The sequence below is a fragment of the Sapajus apella genome, unplaced genomic scaffold (assembly GCF_009761245.1).
Source record: "Sapajus apella isolate SASKATOON/1434 unplaced genomic scaffold, GSC_monkey_1.0 scaffold112, whole genome shotgun sequence".
In the NCBI taxonomy this organism is placed as follows: Eukaryota; Metazoa; Chordata; class Mammalia; order Primates; family Cebidae; genus Sapajus; species Sapajus apella.
Window position 1 is genome coordinate 2243764 of NW_022437052.1, and position 21313 is coordinate 2265076.

The 21313-nt window shown below is 44.0% G+C and overlaps 1 protein-coding gene and 1 pseudogene across 2 annotated transcripts in view; one reads left to right on the forward strand and one right to left on the reverse strand.

The window, feature by feature from the left end:
* GLRA1 (glycine receptor alpha 1) overlaps positions 1-21313 on the forward strand; it is a 113009-nt gene that overhangs the window by 62524 nt on the left and 29172 nt on the right. For both annotated transcript variants that reach the window (XM_032259822.1, XM_032259823.1), the window contains exons 4-7: positions 8846-9069; positions 12914-12996; positions 14055-14192; positions 17752-17966. In XM_032259822.1, coding sequence (XP_032115713.1) covers positions 8846-9069; positions 12914-12996; positions 14055-14192; positions 17752-17966 — 660 coding nt within the window. The remainder of the gene's footprint in view (positions 1-8845; positions 9070-12913; positions 12997-14054; positions 14193-17751; positions 17967-21313) is intronic.
* Positions 18047-20946, reverse strand: LOC116537575 (annotated as a pseudogene).

Consider the following 21313-nt stretch of genomic DNA (forward strand, 5'->3'; position numbering starts at 1 on the left):
AAGAACATGCAAGATTGTTGCATAGGTACACGTGTGGCAGTGTGATTTGCTGCCTTCCTCCCCATCACCTACATCTGGCATCTCTCCCCTTGCTATCTCTCCCCAACCCCCCAACCCCCACCGTCCCTCCCCTATTTCCCCCCAACTGACCCCAGTGTGTAGTGCACCCCCCCATGTCCATGTGTTCTCATTGTTCAACGCCCGCCTGTGAGTGAGAACATGTGGTGTTTGATCTTCTGCTCTTCTGTCAGTTTGCTGAGAATGATGGTTTCCAGATTCATCCTGTCCCTACAAAGGACACAAACTCATCATTTTTCATAGCTGCATAATATTCCATGGTGTATATGTGCCACAATTTCCCTGTCCAGTTTATCATCGATGGGCATTTGGGTTGGTTCCAGGTCTTTGCTATTGTAAACAGCGCTGCAATGAACATTCGTGTGCATGTGTCCTTATAGTAGAATGATTTATAATCCTTTGGATATATACCCAGCAATGGGATTGCTGGGTCAAATGGAGTTTCTATTTCTAGGTCCTTGAGGCAGTGCCACACTGTCTTCCACAATGGTTGAACTAATTTACACTCCCACCAACAGTGTAAAAGTGTTCCTATTTCTCCACATCCTCTCCAGCATCTGTTGTCTCCAGATTTTTTAATGATTGCCATTCTAATTGGCGTGAGGTGGTATCTCAATGTAGTTTTGATTTGCATTTCTCTGATGACCAGTGATGATGAGCATTTTTTCATATGTTTGTTGGCCTCATGTATGCCTTCTTTTGTAAAGTATCTGTTCATATCCTTTGCCCACTTTTGAATGGGCTTGTTAGTTTTTTTCTTGTAAATCTGTTTTAGTTCTTTGTAAATTCTGGATATCAGCCCTTTGTCAGATGGGTAAACTGCAAAAATTTTTTCCCATTCTGTTGGTTGCCGATTCACTCTAAAGACTGTTTCTTTTGCTGTGCAGAAGCTGTGGAGTTTGATTAGGTCCCATTTGTCTATTTTGGCTTTTGTTGTCAATGCGTTTGGTGTTTTGGTCATGAAGTCCTTGCCTACACCTATGTCCTGAATGGTTTTGCCTAGATTTTCTTCTAGGGTGTTTATGGTGTTAGGTCTTATGTTTAAGTCTTTAATCCATCTGGAGTTAATTTTAGTGTAAGGTGTCAGAAAGGGGTCCAGTTTCTGCTTTCTGCACATGGCTAGCCGGTTTTCCCAACACCATTTATTAAACAAGGAATCCTTTCCCCATTGCTTGTTTTTGTCTGGTTTGTCAAAGATCAGATGGTTGTAGATATGTTGTGTTGCCTCCGAGACCTCTGTTCTGTTCCATTGGTCTATATCTCTGTTTTGGTACCAGTACCATGCTGTTTTGATTACTGTAGCCTTGTAGTATAGTTTGAAGTCCGGTAGTGTGATGCCTCCCGCTTTGTTCTTTTTGCTTAGAATTGACTTGGCTATGCGGGCTCTCTTTTGGTTCCATATGAAGTTTAAGGTGGTTTTTTCCAGTTCTGTGAAGAAGGTCATTGGTAGCTTGATGGGGATAGAGTTGAATCTGTAAATTACTTTGGGCAGTATGGCCATTTTCACGATATTGATTCTTCCTAACCATGAACATGGGATGTTTCTCCATCTGTTTGTGTTCTCTCTTATTTCGTTGAGCAGTGGCTTGTAGTTCTCCTTGAAGAGGTCCTTTACGTTCCTTGTTAGTTGTAGTCCTAGATATTTTATTCTCTTCGTGGCAATTGTGAATGGCAGTTCGTTCTTGATTTGGCTCTCTTTAAGTCTGTTATTGGTGTATAGGAATGCATGTGATTTTTGCACATTGATTTTGTATCCTGAGACTTTGCTGATGTTGCTTATCAGTTTCAGGAGCTTTTGGGCTGAGACGATGGGGTCTTCTAGATATACAATCATGTCGGTCTGCAAATAGAGACAATTTGACTTCCTCCTTTCCTATTTGAATAGCCTTTATTTCTTTTTCTTGCCTGATTGCTCTGGCTAGAACTTCTAGTACTATATTGAATAGGAGTGGTGAGAGAGGGCATCCTTGTCTAGTGCCAGATTTCAAGGGGAATGCTTCCAGTTCTTGCCTATTCAACATGATATTAGCTGTTCGTTTGTCGTAAATAGCTTTTATTATTTTGAGATACGTTCCATCGATACCTAGCTTATTGAGGGTTTTTAGCATAAAGGGCTGTTGAATTTTGTCTAAGGCCTTCTCTGCATCAATTGAGATAATCATGTGGTTTTTGTCTTTGGTTCTGTTTATGTGGTGAATTACGTTTATAGACTTGCGTATGTTGAACCAGCCTTGCATCCCCAGGATGAAGCCTACTTGATCATGGTGGATAAGCTTTTTGATGTGCTATTGCAATCAGCTTGTCAGTATTTTATTGAAGATTTTTACATCTATATTCATCATGGATATTGGCCTGAAGTTTTCTTTTCTTTTTGAGTCTCTGCTGGGTTTTGGAATCAGGATGATGGTGGTCTCATAAAATGATTTGGGAAGAATTCCCTCTTTTTGTATTGTTTGGAATAGTTTCAGAAGGAATGGTACCAGCTCCTCTTTGCATGTCTGGTAGAATTTGGCTGTGAACCCATCTGGACCTGGGCTTCTTTTGGGTGGTAAGCTCTTAATTGCTGCCTCAACTTCAGACCTTGTTATGGGTCTGTTCAGGGTTTCGGCTTCTTCCTGGTTTAGACTTGGGAGGAGGCAAGTTTCCAGGAATTTATCCATTTCTTCCAGGTTTACTAGTTTATGTGCATAGAGTTGTTTGTAATAATCTCTGATGATGGTTTGAATTTCTGTGGAATCTGTGGTGATATCCCCTTTATCATCTTTTATTGCATCAATTTGGTTATTCTCTCTTTTCTTTTTTATTAATCTGGCTAATGGTCTCTCTATTTCGTTGATCTTTTCAAAAAACCAGCTTCTGGATTTATTGATTTTTTGAAGGGTTTTTTGTGTCTCTATCTCCTTCAGTTCTGCTCTGATCTTAGCTATTTCTTGTCTTCTGCTAGACTTTGAGATTTTTTTTATCTTGCTCCTCTAGCTCTTTCAATTTTGATGATAGGGTGTCAATTTTTGATCTCTCCTTGCTTCTCATGTGGGCACTTATTGCTATATATTTTCCTCTAGAGACTGCTTTAAATGTGTCCCAGAGATTCTGGTATGTTGTATCTTCGTTCTCGCTGGTTTTCAAGAACATCTTTATTTCTGTCTTCATTTCATTGTTTATCCAATCAACATTCAAGAGCAAGTTGTTCAGTTTCCATGAAGCTGTGTGGTTCTGGGTTAGTTTTTGAATTCTGAGTTCTAACTTGATTGCACTGTGGTCTGACAGACTGTTTGTTACGATTTCCATTCTTTTGCATTTGCTGAGGAGTTATTTACTCCCAATTATGTGGTCAATTTTAGAGTAGGTCTGATGTGGTGCTGAGAAGAATGTATATTCTCTGGATTTAGGGTGGAGAGTTCTGTAAACGTCTATTAGGTTTGCTTGGTCCAGGTCTGAGCTCAGGTCCTGGATATCCTTTTAAATTTTCCGTCTGGTTGATCTGTCTAATATTGACAATGGGGTGTTAAAGTCTCCCACTATAACTGTGTGGGAGTCTAAGTCTCTTTGTAAGTCATTAAGAACTTGCCTTATGTATCTGGGTGCTCCTGTATTGGCCGCGTATATATTTAGGACCATTAGCTCTTCTTTGTTTACTTTGATCTTTGTTGCTTTAAAGTCTAATTTATCAGAGATGAGAATTGCAACTCCTGCTTTTTTTTTTTTTTTGCTCTCCATTTGCTTGGTAAATCTTCCTCCATCCCTTTATTTTGAGCCTTTGTGTATCCTTGCATGTGAGATGGGTTTCCTGGACACAGCACACCAATGGGTTTTGGCTTTTGATCCAATTTGCCAGTCTGTGTCTTTTGATTGGGGCATTTAGTCCATTTACATTTAGGGTTAATATTGTTATGTGTGAATTTGATACTGCCATTTTGGTGCTAGCTGGCTGTTTTGCCCATTAGTTGATGCAGATTCTTCATTGTGTTGATTCTCTTTACCATTTGGCATGTTTTTGGAGTGGCTGGTACTGGTTGTTCCTTTCTATGTGTAGAGCCTTTTTCAGGAGCTCTTGTAAAGCTGGCCTTGTGGTGACGAAATCTCTGAGTGCTTGCTTGTTCGCAAAGGATTTTATTTTTCCTTCACTTATGAAGCTTAGTTTGGCTGGATAGGAGATTCTGGGTTGAAAGTTCTTTTCTTTAAAGACGTTAAATATTGGCCCCCACTCTCTTCTGGCTTGTAGGGTTCTGCTGAGAGATCTGCTGTGAGTCTGATGGGCTTCCCTTTGTGGGTAACCTGACCTTTCTCTCTGGCTGCCCTTAGTATTTTCTCTTTCATTTCAACCATGGTGAATCTGACGATTATGTGCCTTGGGGTTGCTCTTCCTGACGAATATCTTTGTGGTGTTCTCTGTATTTCCTGGACTTCAATATTGGCCTGCCTTGCTAGGTTGGGGAAATTTTCCTGGATAATATCCTGAAGAGTATTTTCCAGCTTGGATTCATTCTCTTCGTTGCATTCAGGTATGCCTATCAAACATAGATTAGGTCTTTTCATATAGTCCCACATTTCTTGGAGATTTTGTTCATTCCTTTTTACCCTTTTTTCTCTATTCTTGCCTTCCCATTATTTCATTGAGTTGATCTTCGACCTCTGATATCCTTTCTTCTGCTTGGTCAATTCAGCTGTTGATACTTGTGCATGTTTCACAAATTTCTCGTGTTGTGTTTTTCAGCTCCATCAATTCACTTATATTCCTTTCTATTTTGTCCATTCTCATTAGCATTTCGTCAAATCTTTTTTCAAGGTTCTTAGTTTCTTTGCATTGGGTTAGAACGTGTTCTTTTAGTTCACAGAAGTTTCTTGCTACTCACCTTCTGAAGTCTGATTCTGTCATTTCATCACACTCATTCTCCATCCAACCTTGTTCCCTTGCTGGTGGGGAGTTGTGATCCCTTGTAGGAGGAGAGGTGCTCTGGTTTCGGGTGTTTTCATCCTTTTTGCGCTGGTTTCTTCCCATCTTTATGGATTTAACCACCTGTCCTCTTTGTAGTTGCTGGTTTTCAGATTGGGTCTCTGAGTGGACGTTCTGTTTGTTGATGATGAAGTTATTTGTGTTTCTTAGTTTTCCTTCTGACAGTCTGGCCCCTCTGCTGTAGGTCTGCTGACGTCCACTCCAGGCCCTGCTTGCCTGGGGATCACCTGCAGCAGCTGCAGAACAGTAAGTGTTGTTACCAGTTTTCTTCTTCTGCTATCTTTGTCCCAGAAGGATACCTGCCAAGTGTCAGTCTGATCTCTCCTTTATGAGGTGGCTCTTTGGATATACAGGGGTCAGGGAGCTGCTTGAGGAGACAGTCTGCTCTTTATAGGAGCTCAAATGCTGAGCTGTGTGCTCTGTTGTTCATTCAGAGCTGCTAGGCAGGTACGTTTAGGTCTGCTGCAGCAGAGCTCATAAACCACTTTTTGTTCCCAGGTGCTCTGTCTCAGGGATTTAGGGCTTTATTTATGAGTTTCCATTATGCTGCTGCCTTCTTTTTTTTTCCTTCAGAGCTGCCCTACACAGCAAGGAGGCAGCCTAGTCACTATCTGCCTGTAGAGGCTTTGCTGAGCTGCTGTGGGCTCCGCCCAGCTGTCAGGTGAACTTCCCTGCAGTCCTGTTTATATGAGTGTAGTTAGAACTGCCTCGGCAATGTGGCCCGCCTCTGTTAAGGCGGAGTCTCTCTGTGGTGGCAGGTTGCCTTGGCAACGGCGGGCTGTGTCAACATTGGCTGACTACCACCTTAGTGTTGGAGTGCCTCAGTAATGGCGGACGCCCCTCCCCCACAGAACTAGACCATCATGGGTTAAGCTGCACTTGCTGTGAAACTCTCAATCCAGGAGTTTCTGATTGCTGTTCTTTTGTGGGGGTGGGACCAGCCGAGCCTAATCGCCTGGCTCCCTGCCTCAGAGGCTTTTGTTTTTTTTTAAGTTGGTGTTCCAGTCACCTGTTGAAGAGGCGCCGGGATCTGTGTGTTTTCCCGTGCAGCAACTCATTGCTCTGGCTTAAACAGCGGCACTGAGACTCGTGGCACTTTTTTTGCCCTGGAATCTACTGTCCTGGTTCCCTGTTCAGTCCCCTTTTTAAACAGATGAATGGGTGACTTCCCGTAGCTCCAATCACCAGGCAAAAGGGCACCTGGACCAGTATATTTTGTATGGAGAACCGCTGCGCCAGGGCGCTGACAAAGCAGCCACATGGGGCAAAGCAGCAGCGCCGGCCGACACAGCGGCACTGGCCAAAACAGCTGTGCTGGCCACCCATGGAGCTCCTCCGCCTGGGATTTCCTAGTCTGTGGGCAATAAAAATGCGGCGTCCACTCACCCTCTGCGCTTTCACTGGGAGCTGCAATCCTGAGCTGTTCCTAAACGGCCATCTTAGATCCACCCTCAAGCTATTGATATTTCTATAGGAAAAGAGAATGAGGCATGCACTGTAGGAGGAATTGAGCCGGGGTGAGGGTGAGTGGTGACGAAGGTTGTTTGTTTTTTGTTTTTTTTTTGTCTTGTTTTGTTTTTGAGACAGAGTTTCACTGTTGTAACCCAGACTGGAGTGCAATGGCACGATCTCGGCTCACCGCAACCTCCGCCTCCTGGGTTCAAGGCAATTTTCCTGCCTCAGCCTCCTGAATAGCTAGGACTACAGGCATGCACCACCATGCCCAGCTAATTTTTGTATTTTTAGTAGAGATGGGGTTTCACCATATTGACCAGGATGGTCTCGATCTCTTGACGTCGTGATCCACCCACCTCGGCCTCCCAAAGTACTGGGATTATAGGCATGAGCCACCACGCCTGGCCTTGTTATTTGTTTTAGTTCATCCCTGCTAATGACAGATCAAGACTGATGAGGATGTACAAGCAGCATTGCAAAAGAAAATATTGCATGACCTCATTTATCCAGCACCCTCAAGGGAAAAAGCAATAGCAGGACCTCATGTGTGGAGATTATTCCTTGGAGGAGAGCATTTAAGGTTGCACTTGAACTGAGGATATTAATCACCTGGAGAACTATAGACCCTCTGGGAGATCCAACACAGAGAGCTATGCCCTTCCTCCTTGGGAAACACAAATATTTCCTAAACTCTACTTGTAGTGTCATGATATTCACGAACTCCAGGTTTACAATGTCTCTGTAATAAAATTTAAAACCTTATTTTTCTGTTTTGTTTGTTTGAGACAGGGTCTCATTTTGTCACCCAGGCTACAGTACAGTGGCATGATCATGCTCACTGTAGCCTGAACCTCCCTGGATTCACGTGATCCTTCTACCCCAGCCTCCTGAGTAGCTGGGACTACAGGCTACTGTACAGGCCATCATACGTGCCACTACACCTGGCTACCTTTTGTATTTTCTGGTAGAAACAAGATCTCATCATGTTGGTCAGGCTGGTCTCAACTCCTGGGCTCAAGCAGTCCTCCCACCTTGGCCTCCGAAAGTGCTTAGATTATAGGCATGAGCCATCGCCCCTGACCAAAAGCTTTCTTAATGGAAATATTTCTTAACTGCATGACCCAGCTTTCTGCTATTGAGAACTACACATACCACAATAGCTCCTCACGTTGTGAATAGAAACTGAATGGATTCTTTCCATTCCTCTAGGAGGCAATTGAGCAGACTCTCAGCTAGGAGTCAGAACACATGGGTTCTAGAATCAGCTCTGGCCCTACATTTTCAGAGTGACACTGAGCCAGTCTCAATTCTCCCTGGACTTCAATTTCTTCATCTGGGTAAAAAAAAAAAAAAAAAGGTGGGAGGCGGGGATGGAGTTTTGACTAGGACAGCTATTCCTAACCTATATTCTATAGAAGATGCTCATCATGCACAAAATAAGAGTTCCATGGCCAAAATAAATCATATTCTACTCCCTTCTTAAAATGTACACAACTCATCAGCATATTAACGTCTCTGAGAAGTCCTGTAATAAAGAAACCTGTTGTATTTCATGTGGTATAACATTTCCCTAATTGATTTGACTCATGAATTTTCTTTCAATGAAATAACTACTTTGCAGTCCATCAGAGAAACATTAAGCACTGAGTTTAGAAGTTAATAAGATGTGACTGCATGACATCTATTAAACCTTTCCAAACAAATCAACATATGTTGCAGTAAGTTATAGAACACTGGTATTACAAGAGTGGGATGAACCCTAGGACCAGCAGGAACACTACAGAATTCTTCCACCCATCTTCCCTTCACTGCTTGAGAATTAATTGTTCTCTTTAGGCAGAATAGTTTGAATGCTCAGACTTCAGCTTTCTTTCCTTTCATTCCTTCAATCTGTCTAGACCAATGATTCTCAAATTATAGTGTGCCTAAGAAATCCTGTACTATTGAGGTTGAGGGTGAAAGGGGGACTTCAATTTATCTGCAATGCATTTTTTCTCTTATTTGAAGAAACGAAGTAAACATGACAAAATATTAACAGGATGATGAAAACAAGTGTTTATTACATATATCTTTGAACTTTTCTTTAGATTAATTTTTTTCAAAAGAAAGAATAATATTTATGTAATCTCAGCTCAGGGTTGAATATACCTCATCAGGCATTTAGAGGATTTCGGGGGGAAATTGTGACTCCCATGGTTTTTGACTGATACACACCTTTTATGTCTCACCCTCATATAAGATGCAACCACACTTAATAACATCCTACACAAAAGGTTTTACTGGCCAAAAGCACCTAGGCCCTCCAAAAGTTGATGTCCTTGGCCCTAACACTGCCTTCACCTTGTTTCGTGGCTATAGGACTATAGGGTCAACATCTTCCTGCGGCAGCAGTGGAACGACCCCCGCCTGGCCTATAATGAATACCCTGACGACTCTCTGGACCTGGACCCATCCATGCTGGACTCCATCTGGAAACCTGACCTGTTCTTTGCCAATGAGAAGGGGGCCCACTTCCATGAGATCACCACAGATAACAAATTGCTAAGGATCTCCCGGAATGGGAATGTCCTCTACAGCATCAGGTGAGTTCTCATCAGGTTCTCCCACTCCCTCCTCAGAACTCGCCTTGCCCCACTACCTTCTGGATGCAGACCCTAAAAGAGGGGCCAAACAGAGGTGAACAGGCCCTGGCAAACCAACACCTTTGCAGAATAGGCAGACCCAGCTCTGTAACTTATACTCAGCAAGTAAGAATAAAATACCATGGGGTATTTGACTCATGAATTTTCTTTCAGTGGAATAACTACATGGCAGTCCCGTCAGAGAAACATTAAATATGCACTGAGCTTAGAAGCTAGTAAAACGTGACTCCATGACATCTGTTAAACCTTTACAAACAAAACAACGTATGTCACAGTAAGTTATAGAAGGCTGGTATTACAACAGAGTAGGATGAGCCCTAGGACCGGCAGGAACACTACAGAATTCTTCCACCCATCCTTCCTTCGCTGCTGGAGAAGTAATTGTTCTCTTTAGGCAGAATAGTTTGAATGCTGACATCAGCTTTAGGGTATTTCATTCTAGGGGCCAATGGTTTATTACAACCAAGGAGACCAAGGAAGGCATCCTAGAGAAGCTGGGGTTTAAGTTACCCAACATTACAATCAAACAAGCTAGGAAAGAGTATTCAAGCATGATTACCAATAGCAGAAGCTAAAGCATAAAACCTAGAAAATCACAGCAACTTCAAAGCAAATGAGCCTGCCAGGTAGATGGGGCTGCTTGTGGTCAAGGTCAGGGCTATTCCATCCCTTCTGTAAAATCTTCCTATCCCCCAAACCTTGCACTGGGTCTAGCAGTTTAGATCTTCTTCTCCAGATGTGGAATAACCTTTAGATATTGGTTAGGGACAGAGCCTTCAGAGTCTGTTGCCACCCCTCCACACCAAGTCCCTGATGTTCTCTCCTAAAGCATAAGGAAAATGACCAATGTCCAAGAGGTGAATAACACCAAGAAGTGTTATTATTACCTTACTCATGTAATAATAACAGCTACCATTCATTGAGAATGCACTAACGATGCTGGGTACTTTTCATGTGTTATATCTAGCCCTCCTAATAACTCCATGAACCAGGTTTTACTATGCCCATTTTGCAGATTAGACAAGTGAGGATCAGAAATTTTAAGTAACTTGCTGAAGTTTCCAGTTTGTTAGTAGCAGAGCCTAGATTGTAAACTGTATTAGTGTGAATCTGATGCCCTCTCAAAGTCCTATAGCAGTGCATGGCATTCAATAGGCACTCAAATATATCATCAATATATGAATATGTTTTTATTTCAAAGAGCTTAAAAGGACACTCATCCTAAATGTCTTCCCTTCCCGCCCCAGTCCTTCAGAGAAACATACCTCATCATCAAGGGCAGGCTTAGAGGAACCTGAGGCTCACGTGGCCTTCTTTACTCAGGGGCCCACCCTCCCATCCCCGCCAAGTAAACATCCAGACTGGAAGAGTGACAGGCTTAGGAAATGACCACTCAGCCCAGCTGGCTGGGGGAATGGTAAGGTCAGCCTGCTTGGATTTTGCTGCTGCCAGGCTAGCTTCCTATCTCTAGGAGGCTAAGTCCTGGTGCAGCATGATAGAAGGACAGATCAGCAGAAAGTGATGTTTCCAAGGTCATTCCACTTCAGGAAATTAACCCAGTGTGACAGCTGCCCCACTTTGGAGCTGTTATCTGTAGAAATTCAACTGTATTCACTTTCTCCCTCCTTCCACTTCCTTCTTTTCCCTCTTCTCCCTCCCCATCTCCCTTTCATTTTCCCCCCTTTGCTTCAACCTTGTGCTTAAAGGGGCCCACATCCAGAGCTGTGGGTGTAACCTGGAGGAAGGAAGTTCACAAAGGACTGCGTACCTCACCACAGGCAGCCAAAGTGTCAGCTCAGTTCCACTGGAACGCCACCAATTAGGTGTCTTAGGATATTAGGGTTGGCTTTTCAGGATAGCAGTGCTGCCCGCAAACACATGAGCAAACCCACCCTGGGACTCAGAATCCAAAGGCCAGGACACATGGTTTTGAATCCTGGCTGACAAATCAGCTTGCTGTGTGACCTTAGATGACTCTCAACCTATCCCTCTCTGCCCCCTGGGTTTCTCACCTGTCACATGAGGTAGTTGGCTTGATGATCTAAGGCTGTTTGGGCTCTGAAAGCCTTTCTTCTCCATCCCCTGCAGCAGGCACTCAGATGTTGGAAAAGCCTTTCAAGCTGGAGTCTTGTATCCCAGCTTGAACTGCAGGCCTTGAATTCTGTTGAGGGGACTCCCTCTGGTTCTGAGTCTATGGCCTCTGTAAGGGTTGAACAACCAAAATAAACAGCTAGCCTAGAATCCTGGGGAGCCCACCCCTTTCAGCCGATCTCAGCATGAGCCCACTGATGTGAGTGAGCTGTGTTTGGACACCCAAAAGGCAGGAAGTCTCTTTGAAATAGCTTTTGATGAGCCCTACGCGCCAAGAACCACTTGCAACACCTGCTGCAGGTGCACATGGGCACTGCTCAACTTAAAATCTGAGCTGTGTCCCTACCTGAGGGCTATGCAGAAGAGTAAGGAAGCAGGGCAGCCCCCGGCATCCAGGCAACTTGCTAAAGACAGGTGTCCAGAGGACAGTTAGACTCCAAAGAAACCCTGAAGTTCACTGACTCTGTGTCACTTTAGGCAACCTACTTTTACCTCTCTACGTCTGCATTTTTCAATCAGGAACTTGAAAATACACATACATTTATTTAATAAACATAAGTTGTCCACACCCACCACCACCCAAAGGTGCTGCGTCCCAGCAGCTATCTGGAGCTTTGTCTAGGCCGGGCAAAGTTGGCTGGGAGACCAGATGGCCACCAGGTCACCAAGGTGGGGTGGGAAAAGGGGTTTATTGCTGCTTCAGGCCTAGGCCCAGCCTGTGGGACTCACAGCAAGGGCTCTGGGAGCCTTCAGGACAGAGGCTGTGGCCAGGCCTGGGCCCCCAGCTCATCTGCATGCCCAAGGCCAGAGGGTCTGCAGGTCCCCAAAGCAGCTGGCCGCACTCTGCTTCCCACTGCTCTGCTGCAACCACTTGTGGATTTTTTATCCTTCAGTTTTGCTAAATTCCTTTATTTACTTTAACAGTTCATACATGTGTATGTAATTGTCAGGGCTTTCTATATATAAAAATCATGTCATGGCCGGGCACTATGGCTCACACCTGGGAGGCTGATGTGGGAGAAATGCTTGAGCCTGGGACTTTGAGACCAGCCTGGACCACCCCTGTCTCCACAAAAAAAAAAAATTAGGGAGGGTTGGGGATGGAGCCTTGCTCTGTCACCCAGGCTGAAGTGCAGTGGCATGATCTCAGCTCACTGCAACCTCCGCCTCCTGGATTCAAGTGATTCTCCTGCCTCAGTCTCCAGAGTAGCTGGGACTACAGGCACATATCACCATGCCCAGCTAATTTTGTGTGTGTGTGTGTACTTTTAGTAGAGGCGGGGTTTCACCATGTTAGCCAGGCTGGTCTCAATCTCCTAATCTTGTGATCCACCCGCCTTGGCCTCCCAAAGTGCTAGAATTACAGGTGTGAGCCACCGTGCCCGGCCCAAAAATTTTTTTAAAAATTAGCAGGCATGGTGGTATGCGCTTATGGTTGCAGCTACTCTAGAGGCTGAGGCAAGATAATTGCTTGAGCCTGGGAAGTCGAGGCTGCAGCAAGCTATTATTGTGCTGTTGCACTCCAGCCTAGGCCACAAAGAGAGATCTTATCTCTCAAAAATAAATAAACAAACACAAGTTCCCTGACCTTCTTTCCCTACCCTGGACAACTTATTTTCTATTATAACTAGAATAGAGGCACAGCCTCCCCAATATGTGGATCCTGCATCATTCAATTCCCTTCTCTTCCCAGAATCACCCTGACACTGGCCTGCCCCATGGACTTGAAGAATTTCCCTATGGATGTCCAGACATGTATCATGCAACTGGAAAGCTGTGAGTGTCTTCCATGAGTCCACTAGAAAGAACCAGCCTCCCTTTTACCCATGGGACAGGCAGAAATTCCCACACAGCTGCTCCTAACCACTAGACCCCAGGAGATTACTGTAATAACCCAAAATATTTGATGAAGGACTTTGCTTCTAGAAAATTAGAAATACAACTTCCCTCACATGGCCTGACTGAGGTCCATGTTTTGGAGCCAGCACGTTCTCCAAAGGATCATTGTTCCACATCTATAGTGAATGTGAATGGAAAAGAAATGGCTTGAATAAGCCATGGTCCTTGAACCCACAAGATGTTCACTCCAGCAGGGGAGGTAAACAACTTACTGCAAAAACAACTCTAACAAAGGGTGGCAAGTGAGTGGTGTGTTGTTAGAAGTACAAAGCACTGTGGTTTTGTGGCAGAAAGAATGCTTCCTTCTGATGGAGAAGGAGAGAGGGTACTGGAGTAGACTTTATGGAGGACCAGGATTTTAACAGATTGGATAGCTGACTCCTTTGATTGCAAACAGAGAAACCAACCTGACTAACTTAAAAATACAGAAACCAAGGCAGAGCACTTAGGCAACAGGAACTAGTAGACCATTTCCTTGGAGTACTACCCATGAGGGGAATCAGCACAAACCAATTCTGAAAGTTTTGTTACTTCACTCGAGAGTCGCTGAAGTGGTGGGGCGTGGTCTGGCCTAGCTCAAGTACCATTTCACACCTTTCCCCTCCTGCCCCAGCCAGCGGCTAGTCTCAGCAAGGGTTGTTCCGCAGAGGAATATCTGCTGTGAGCAAAAGGGGAGGTTGGCAAGGATAGTGTGCAGGTGAAAATAGCAGATATCAACTGCATTTCACCATGGCAGTGAGAGGGGAAACAACAGTACAAGCTAATGCAGAAAGTTGGGAAGACAGGTGGAAGGGCTATGATGTAGATATAAAAATTAACCAGTTTTTACCTCCCTTGAGTGGAAAAGAAAAGCAACATGGTCTCACAAGTACCATCAAGTGTCTGATGTCTCTCAGTCTCTAACCCTAACCAACCTTCTTCTGATCCCATCCCAGTTGGATACACCATGAATGACCTCATCTTTGAGTGGCAGGAACAGGGAGCTGTGCAGGTGGCAGATGGACTAACTCTGCCCCAGTTTATCTTGAAGGAAGAGAAGGACTTGAGATACTGCACCAAGCATTACAACACAGGTAGGTACAAGGGCCATCCTCCTCAGATCCCACCCCACAACCAGGACCAGAGGTTGTTTCAAACACATTCAATCATTGATTCAACAGATCTTATGAAGTACCCATGATGGAAACAGCTCTGTATTTATTACCTAGCGGTTAAGAGAATAGGTTTTGAAACAAAAAAGTGGCTCTGATATTTTCTTCCTGTGAGTCCTGAAGTGAGTAGCTTAAGCTTGGGTTGTACCTAATTACCAGGGAAGCTGGTAAATACAGTCATTATTCCAGGTAGTGGAATGGATCCTATTTCTAAGGCAGAAGTGAAGAACTGATATTGGGAAGACACCTAGTAGTCTCTGTCACAGAGGAACTGGCATTTCCAGTAGAGCAAAAGTAGAGAGAATACTCACAATAGACCTCAGCAAGGGGGAGCTTAGAAGTGGCACTGAAGGTTAGTAAATAGCTACAAAGGGTTCACCAGCCTGTGAGCTATGAGAAGGCAGAGAAGCCACGATGGTGTAGCTCAGCTCTCTATCTCCCATGCCTTTTTGGAAGATTGAATATCTGGATGATTGGGGCCAGATCAAGACTGGCTTTGCATACCCTGTCTCAGGCTGAGAACAAGCCCATAAAAGCATGGAGGAAGAAAGTCGGTCGGCTGGTACAGCAACTGGAATGATGGGTAGGAAGCTGGGATCTGAACCCAGCTGCATAGAGTAGAGAGGCATGGAAGGCCAGCAAGAGGAGAAGGTGAAAGACAGGGACTGAGAGAAACGATCATAGGCTCTGGTGCAAGTAGAAAGCCCAGTGAAAGTGCAGGCACCCTGGGCTCTCGTCTGTCTTGGGCAGCTGCCTCTTTCTGAGTCACCTCGGAGTTGTTTCAGAACCTCCAAAGATATTATCTTCATCCCTTCAGCAATAATGATATTCCCATAGCAGCGGTGAAAGTAATGACTCCCAAGTCAAATCACCACAACTGACCTTCACATACCAAGTCTTTTACTCTTTACAGAGTATTTTATTTTATTCTTTCTTTTTAGCTTTCTTAAGGTATAACTGAACAATAACAATTGTATATATTGAAGGTATGCAACATGATGTTCTGATATATATATAAATATATATATATGCATTGTGAAATAATTACCACACTCAAGCTAAGTAGCATATGCATCACCTTACATACTTCTCAGTGTGTGTGTGTATGTGTGTCTGTGTGTGTCTGTGTGTGTGTGTATCTCGTATGCCTGATAAGAACACTTAAGATCTACCCTCTTAAAGACCTATATTTAAGATTAAGCTAAAATGATAAAACTTTTAGAAGAAGACATGAGGGCAAATCTTACTAATCTTAGATTTGGCAATAGATTCATAGATATGACATCAAAAACACAAGCAGCAATGAAAAAACAACGGTTAGATTTGACTTCATAAATATTAAAAGCTCGTGTGCATCAAGAGACACATTGTGAAGATAACCCACAGAATGGGAGAAAATATTTGTAAATCATAAATGTGATAGGGGTCCAATATTCAGAATATATTTTAAAACTCTTAAAATATGGAGGGGGAATAAAAGACCAGGTGTGGTGGCTCATGCCTGAATCCTGGCATTTTGGGAGGCCAAGGCAGTTGGATCACTTGAGGCCAGGAGTTTGAAACCAGTCTGACCAACATGGTGAAACCCTGTCTCTACTAAAAATAAAAATAAATAGCTGGGCATGGTGGCACAACCCTGTAATCCCAGCTACTTTGGAGACTAAGACAGGAGATCAGTTGAACCTGGGAGATGGAGACTTCAGTGAGCTGAGATGGTACCAGTGCACTCCAGCCTGGGCTTTTTTTTTAAGATTCTATCTCAAAAAAAAAAAAAAAAAAAAAAAAAAAAACAGTGAAAAGGTGATCTACCCTCTTAGCAAATTTCAAGTATACAGGACAGTACTGTTAATTCTAGTCACATAGCTGTATGCTAGATCTCCAGAACTTATTCATCTTGCATAACTGAAACTCTGTACCCTTTGGCCAACATCTCCCAATTTCCCCCACCCCTCAGCCTCTAGCAACCACCATTCTATTTTCTGCTTCTATAAGTATGACTATTTTAGATTCCACATATAAGTGAGATCATGCAATATATGTCTTTCTGTGTCTGGCTTATTTCCCTTAATATAAAAATGTCCTCCAGCTTCATCCACAGTGTCATAAATGGCAGAATTTCCTTCTTTGTTAAGGCTGAGTAATGTTTCATTTTCTTTATCCATTCATCCATTGAGAAATATCTTATGGTCCAGTAATCTCACTTCTAGATACATATCCAAAGAAAATGAAATCAGTATCTCAAAGACACATCTGCACTCCCATGTTCACTGCAGTAATATTCGCAATAGCCAAGATATGGAAACAGCCTAAATGTACATAGCATATTCTCATTCATTTCATTGACTCTCCACCATGTTCATCTTAGTAAGGGCTGAGCTCTGTGCTAGACCCTATGCATGCAAGGATAAAAGGCTGACAAGACCCTGCCTATATGGAGCTTAGAGTCCAGGGAGCTTCAGGAAATTCTCTAGTTATTGTGTTTCAGTAGACAGGAACTAAGACCCCATCCTAGGACTAGCTCCATCCCAGTTCCAGGGATACACAGACAGGGAGGAGACAAGCTGCCTAGTCTAGTGCAGAAGACAGAGAGAGAGAGAGAGAGAGAGAGAGAGAGAGAGAGAGAGAGAGAGAGAGAGAGACTGACTTGCCCACTCACTCACTGCATTATGTCTTAAATGCTCTGATGATCATGTGAACAGGGTTCAAATAACACAGAAAAAAAGCAGCATTCTGCCTGGGGGAGAAGGAATGCTGCTCACATTTACACTGCCATGGAGGAGAAGGAAGATTTCTTTGGCTGGTTGTGGGAAGGAACAAGGGCTTTCTGGGCAAAGGGATGAGCAAGATCAGAAGCTCAGAAATATGAAAGTTCAGGGCATGCTCAAGGCAAGGGATGGCATGTAGGGAGTCATGATTAGGGTGAAGAGTGATGGGGAAGTGGACAGAAATACTGGTTAGAGCTTGACTATAAAGGTCAGGCTAAAGAGTTTGAACTTTTTCCTGTAGGTAATGAGAACTGCCTTGTATGAGGAAAGAAGGTTGGGACCAAAGGTTTTAGAAGAGGAAATAACAGAATCAAGTCATATTTTGGGAAGATAACTGGAAGAAAGGTAGAGAAAGTGCCACTTAGGCCCATTCTCAGCAACAAAATATTGATGCTGTTGATGATGATGATGACAGTGGTAATTATGGCAATTGACAATCCAGAACATTTATAATGTATGAGGACCGTGCTAAGCTTTTCATAAGCATCATCTAATTTTATCCTCACAGTAACCATATAAGTAACTATATGAAGGAGGTATTATTATTATCCCCAGTTTACTATACACGACAAACATATACAGAACAATTCAAATACTTGTCTAAGGACACAGGGAGTATGAGACTGGACCAGAACTCCAGCCAAGGTTGTTCTAACCCTAAAGCTTTTGGTCCTATTCACCCGGCTACACTGCCTTCTCACTGCAATTTCTTGCAGGTAAATTCACCTGCATTGAGGCCCGGTTCCACCTGGAGCGGCAGATGGGTTACTACCTGATTCAGATGTATATTCCCAGCCTGCTCATCGTCATCCTGTCATGGATCTCCTTCTGGATCAACATGGATGCTGCACCTGCTCGTGTGGGCCTAGGTATCACCACTGTGCTCACTATGACCACCCAGAGCTCTGGTTCTCGAGCATCGCTACCCAAGGTAGGTCCCATTGCCCAAGAGCATAGAACACCTGGACAAATAAGGACAGTATCCACTTCCTTGCCCTGCCTCAAACATGGAAAGCAAAGGAGTTACTCACTATTTATTTATGTACTATACTTTGCAGGATCCTGCAGATCTTTGCAGGCTCTACACTTTTCTGATCCATCAGTCCTTCCACCAGACTCAACATTATGGTTCAATACAAGTTGCCAGACACCACATTCTGCTCCACTGTCTACCAACACTGGACACACATTCTGCTTCATTTGCTTTTAACACTCAACTTCATATTCTCCTCCATTCACTTTTAGAGCTAAGTGCAACATTCTGCTCTTTTCACCATTAATAGTAAATATCGTATGTCAGGGATCTCCAACACTAACCCCATATCCAGAGATTGGATAGAAAGATTCATAGGACTCAGCATAAAGTTGTATTCACAGCTAAGATATTTTTATTTTTTTATTTTTTGAATTAAAAAAAGACCTTGATATTCCACCCTTCAAGTTGCAATTGGAACAACTAGGAGAGGGGAAAGAGTTGGAGTGGGATAAAGAACTAGGAGGGGTTCGATGGCTGGATGCCTAGTCCACTTAGTTTTTGTGCTGGAAGGACTCATCACTGGTTTCATTGAGAAGACACATATGGATGAGGGCTTCTGTCACCATAAAAGGGTCACAGTTGGTGGGGGGCAGGGCAACGGTCTTCAAAGTAATGCTTCTTCTCCTGGCCAGTGGTCCAGGGAATGCATATGTTGGGGCTACAATTGGTTACACCAGCAGAAAAGTTGTTGATGTTGGAAGTTTCATGGAATCCAGTTAGGCATCGGGCATTGTCCAGGCCTCCCTTGGGATCACAGGTGTGGATGTGGTACTGGTGCCACTTGCTTAGTTTCTCAATGGCCTCTTCAGTGTACTCCAGACCATTCTCCTCCCACACAGCCTTCATGCTAAAGTTGGTATGGCAGCCTGCACCATTCCAGTTCCTAGGAATGGGCTTAGGATCGAAGGTTGCTATCACTCCAAAGTCTTCACATACATGATGCAAAATGAAACAGGCCACCCCGAGATGATCTCCCATGCTGATTCCTTCAGAGAGTCTGATTTGAAATTCCCACTGGACAGGCATGACCTCAGCATTAGTCCCCACAATCTTGACTCCAGCATACAAGCAGGCCTGTAATGGGCCTCCATGATGTCCCTCTCATAGGCTTTGTCTGCTCCCACACTACAATAATAGGGATGCTGGGGTCCCCAGAAGCCATTGGAAGGCCAACCAAAGGGGTGCCCATTTGTCCCCATGAGGCTATATTCCTGCTTCATGCTAAACCAGGGGTGCTGGTTGCTCACCATGTCCATTATCCATTTACAGATGTGTCTCAAATTGGTCTCTGCAGGCTTTCAGTTGTACTTGAAAACTTTACAGAACACCAGCTTGTAGGGTCCTTACTGAAAGAGTCCCAAAACATGGCAGCAGGCATGAGATACATGTCACTGTTGGAGACTTCAGACTGTAAAATACTTGAGCCATCAAAATTCCAGGCCAGGCACGGTGGCTCACACATGTAATCCCAGCACCTTGGGAAGCCAAGGCGAGTGGATCACCTGAGGTCAGGAGTTCAAGACCAGCCTGGCCAACATAATGAAACCCCGTCTAATAAAAATACAAAAAATAAACTGAGTGTGGTGGCACACACCTGTAATCCCAGCTACTCAGGAAGCTGAGGCAGGAGAATCACTTGGACCCGGGAGGCGGAGGTTGCAGTGAGCCAAAACCGTGTCATTGCACTCCAGCCTGGGCAACAAGAGTAAAAACTCCGCCTCAAAAAAAAAAGAAAGAAATTCCACTCAGGCAACTCTTCCACACACTTGGGCTCACCGTCCAGGGTCTGGGTCTTGCAGTGCAGTCCTTTTCTAGTACCATGGATTCAGATATACATAGCCTGGACTTTCTCACCCTGACGCAGGGACATGTACACCTGCTTAGCACCTTTCTTTAAGTGGGAACTTGCTGAGGTGGTCCTGGTGGAAGGTGTTCTGGACACCGAGCAGGTGGGGGTTAAAGGTAAGCTGAGAGAGCAAGGTGAGGAGAGGAGAGGAGAGGAGCCCTCTGCCCTGCTCACATACTCCGCTCTTCTCCCATTCTCGGCTCTCCACAGCTAAGATTTATTACAGCAACATATTCAGAAGATACAGCTGGCTCATCAGGGGGAAAGAACATAGACAGAGACTACAGGAATCCATGTGCAGGCTTCCTTACTCTCACCCTCCCGTGAGGGGTCACAAAGAATGCACTCTTACTCCAGCAACAACATGCAGACGTGTGTGTTATATTTCTGCCCAAAAAGACAGAAAAACAGAAACTGTTAGCCAGGCATGGTGGTGTGTGCCTGTAATCTCAGTTACTCGGGAGGCTGAGGCAGGAGAATCACTTGAACCAGAGAGGTGGAAGTTGCAGTGAGCCGAGATCACACCACCGCTCTCCAGGTTGGGCAACAAAGTGAGATTCTGTCTAAAAAAAAAAAAAAAAGGAAAGACAAGACAAAGAAAAACAGAGACTGTTCTACGATTCATTTGAGGCTCAGTGTGCCATGTTTTATCTGGGAGCTGGTCACATCAGCACCCTCTGCCTAGCATGTGCCAAAATTCCAGATGCCTAAAAGGAAAGCAGATGGTTTAGCATGAACCAGATTGTTTGTACAATATAGGCACAGTGAGCCAGCCTTATCAGTTAGGGAAAGAAGGAATATATGCAAAATCTAACTTCCCAGATGCCATCCAAGAGGCAAACTTGCAAGAGGCCCTTTCTAAGATAGCCTCAGGCCTGTTTTATTAACCCTTTTCTGGACACACTTCAATTTGATTCTTGTATTTCTAGTGTTAAACACCACATTTGCTGTTAACTCCTAAACCATATTCTGCTTCATTCACTAGACACAGCATTCTGCTATTAATGTCAGATATACATTCTGCTCCATTCACCCTTATGCTAGACACAACATTCTGTTCCATTCACCTCTAACACCAGACACAGCATCCCACTTCATTCATTGCTAACACCAGGCACTATTTTTCTTCCAGTCACCCTTACAATCAGTACAACTTTCTGTTCCCTTCACTGTCAACACTAGACCTTGCATTCTGCTTAATTCACTTTTTTTTTCCATTTATTTATTTTATTGCATTTTAGGTTTTGGGGTACATGTGAAGAACATGCAAGATTGTTGCATAGGTACACACGTGGCAGTGTGATTTGCTGCCTTCCTCCCCATCACCTACATCTGGCATTTCTCCCCTTGCTATCTTCCCCAGCTCCCCACCCCCCACCGTCCCTCCCCTATTTCC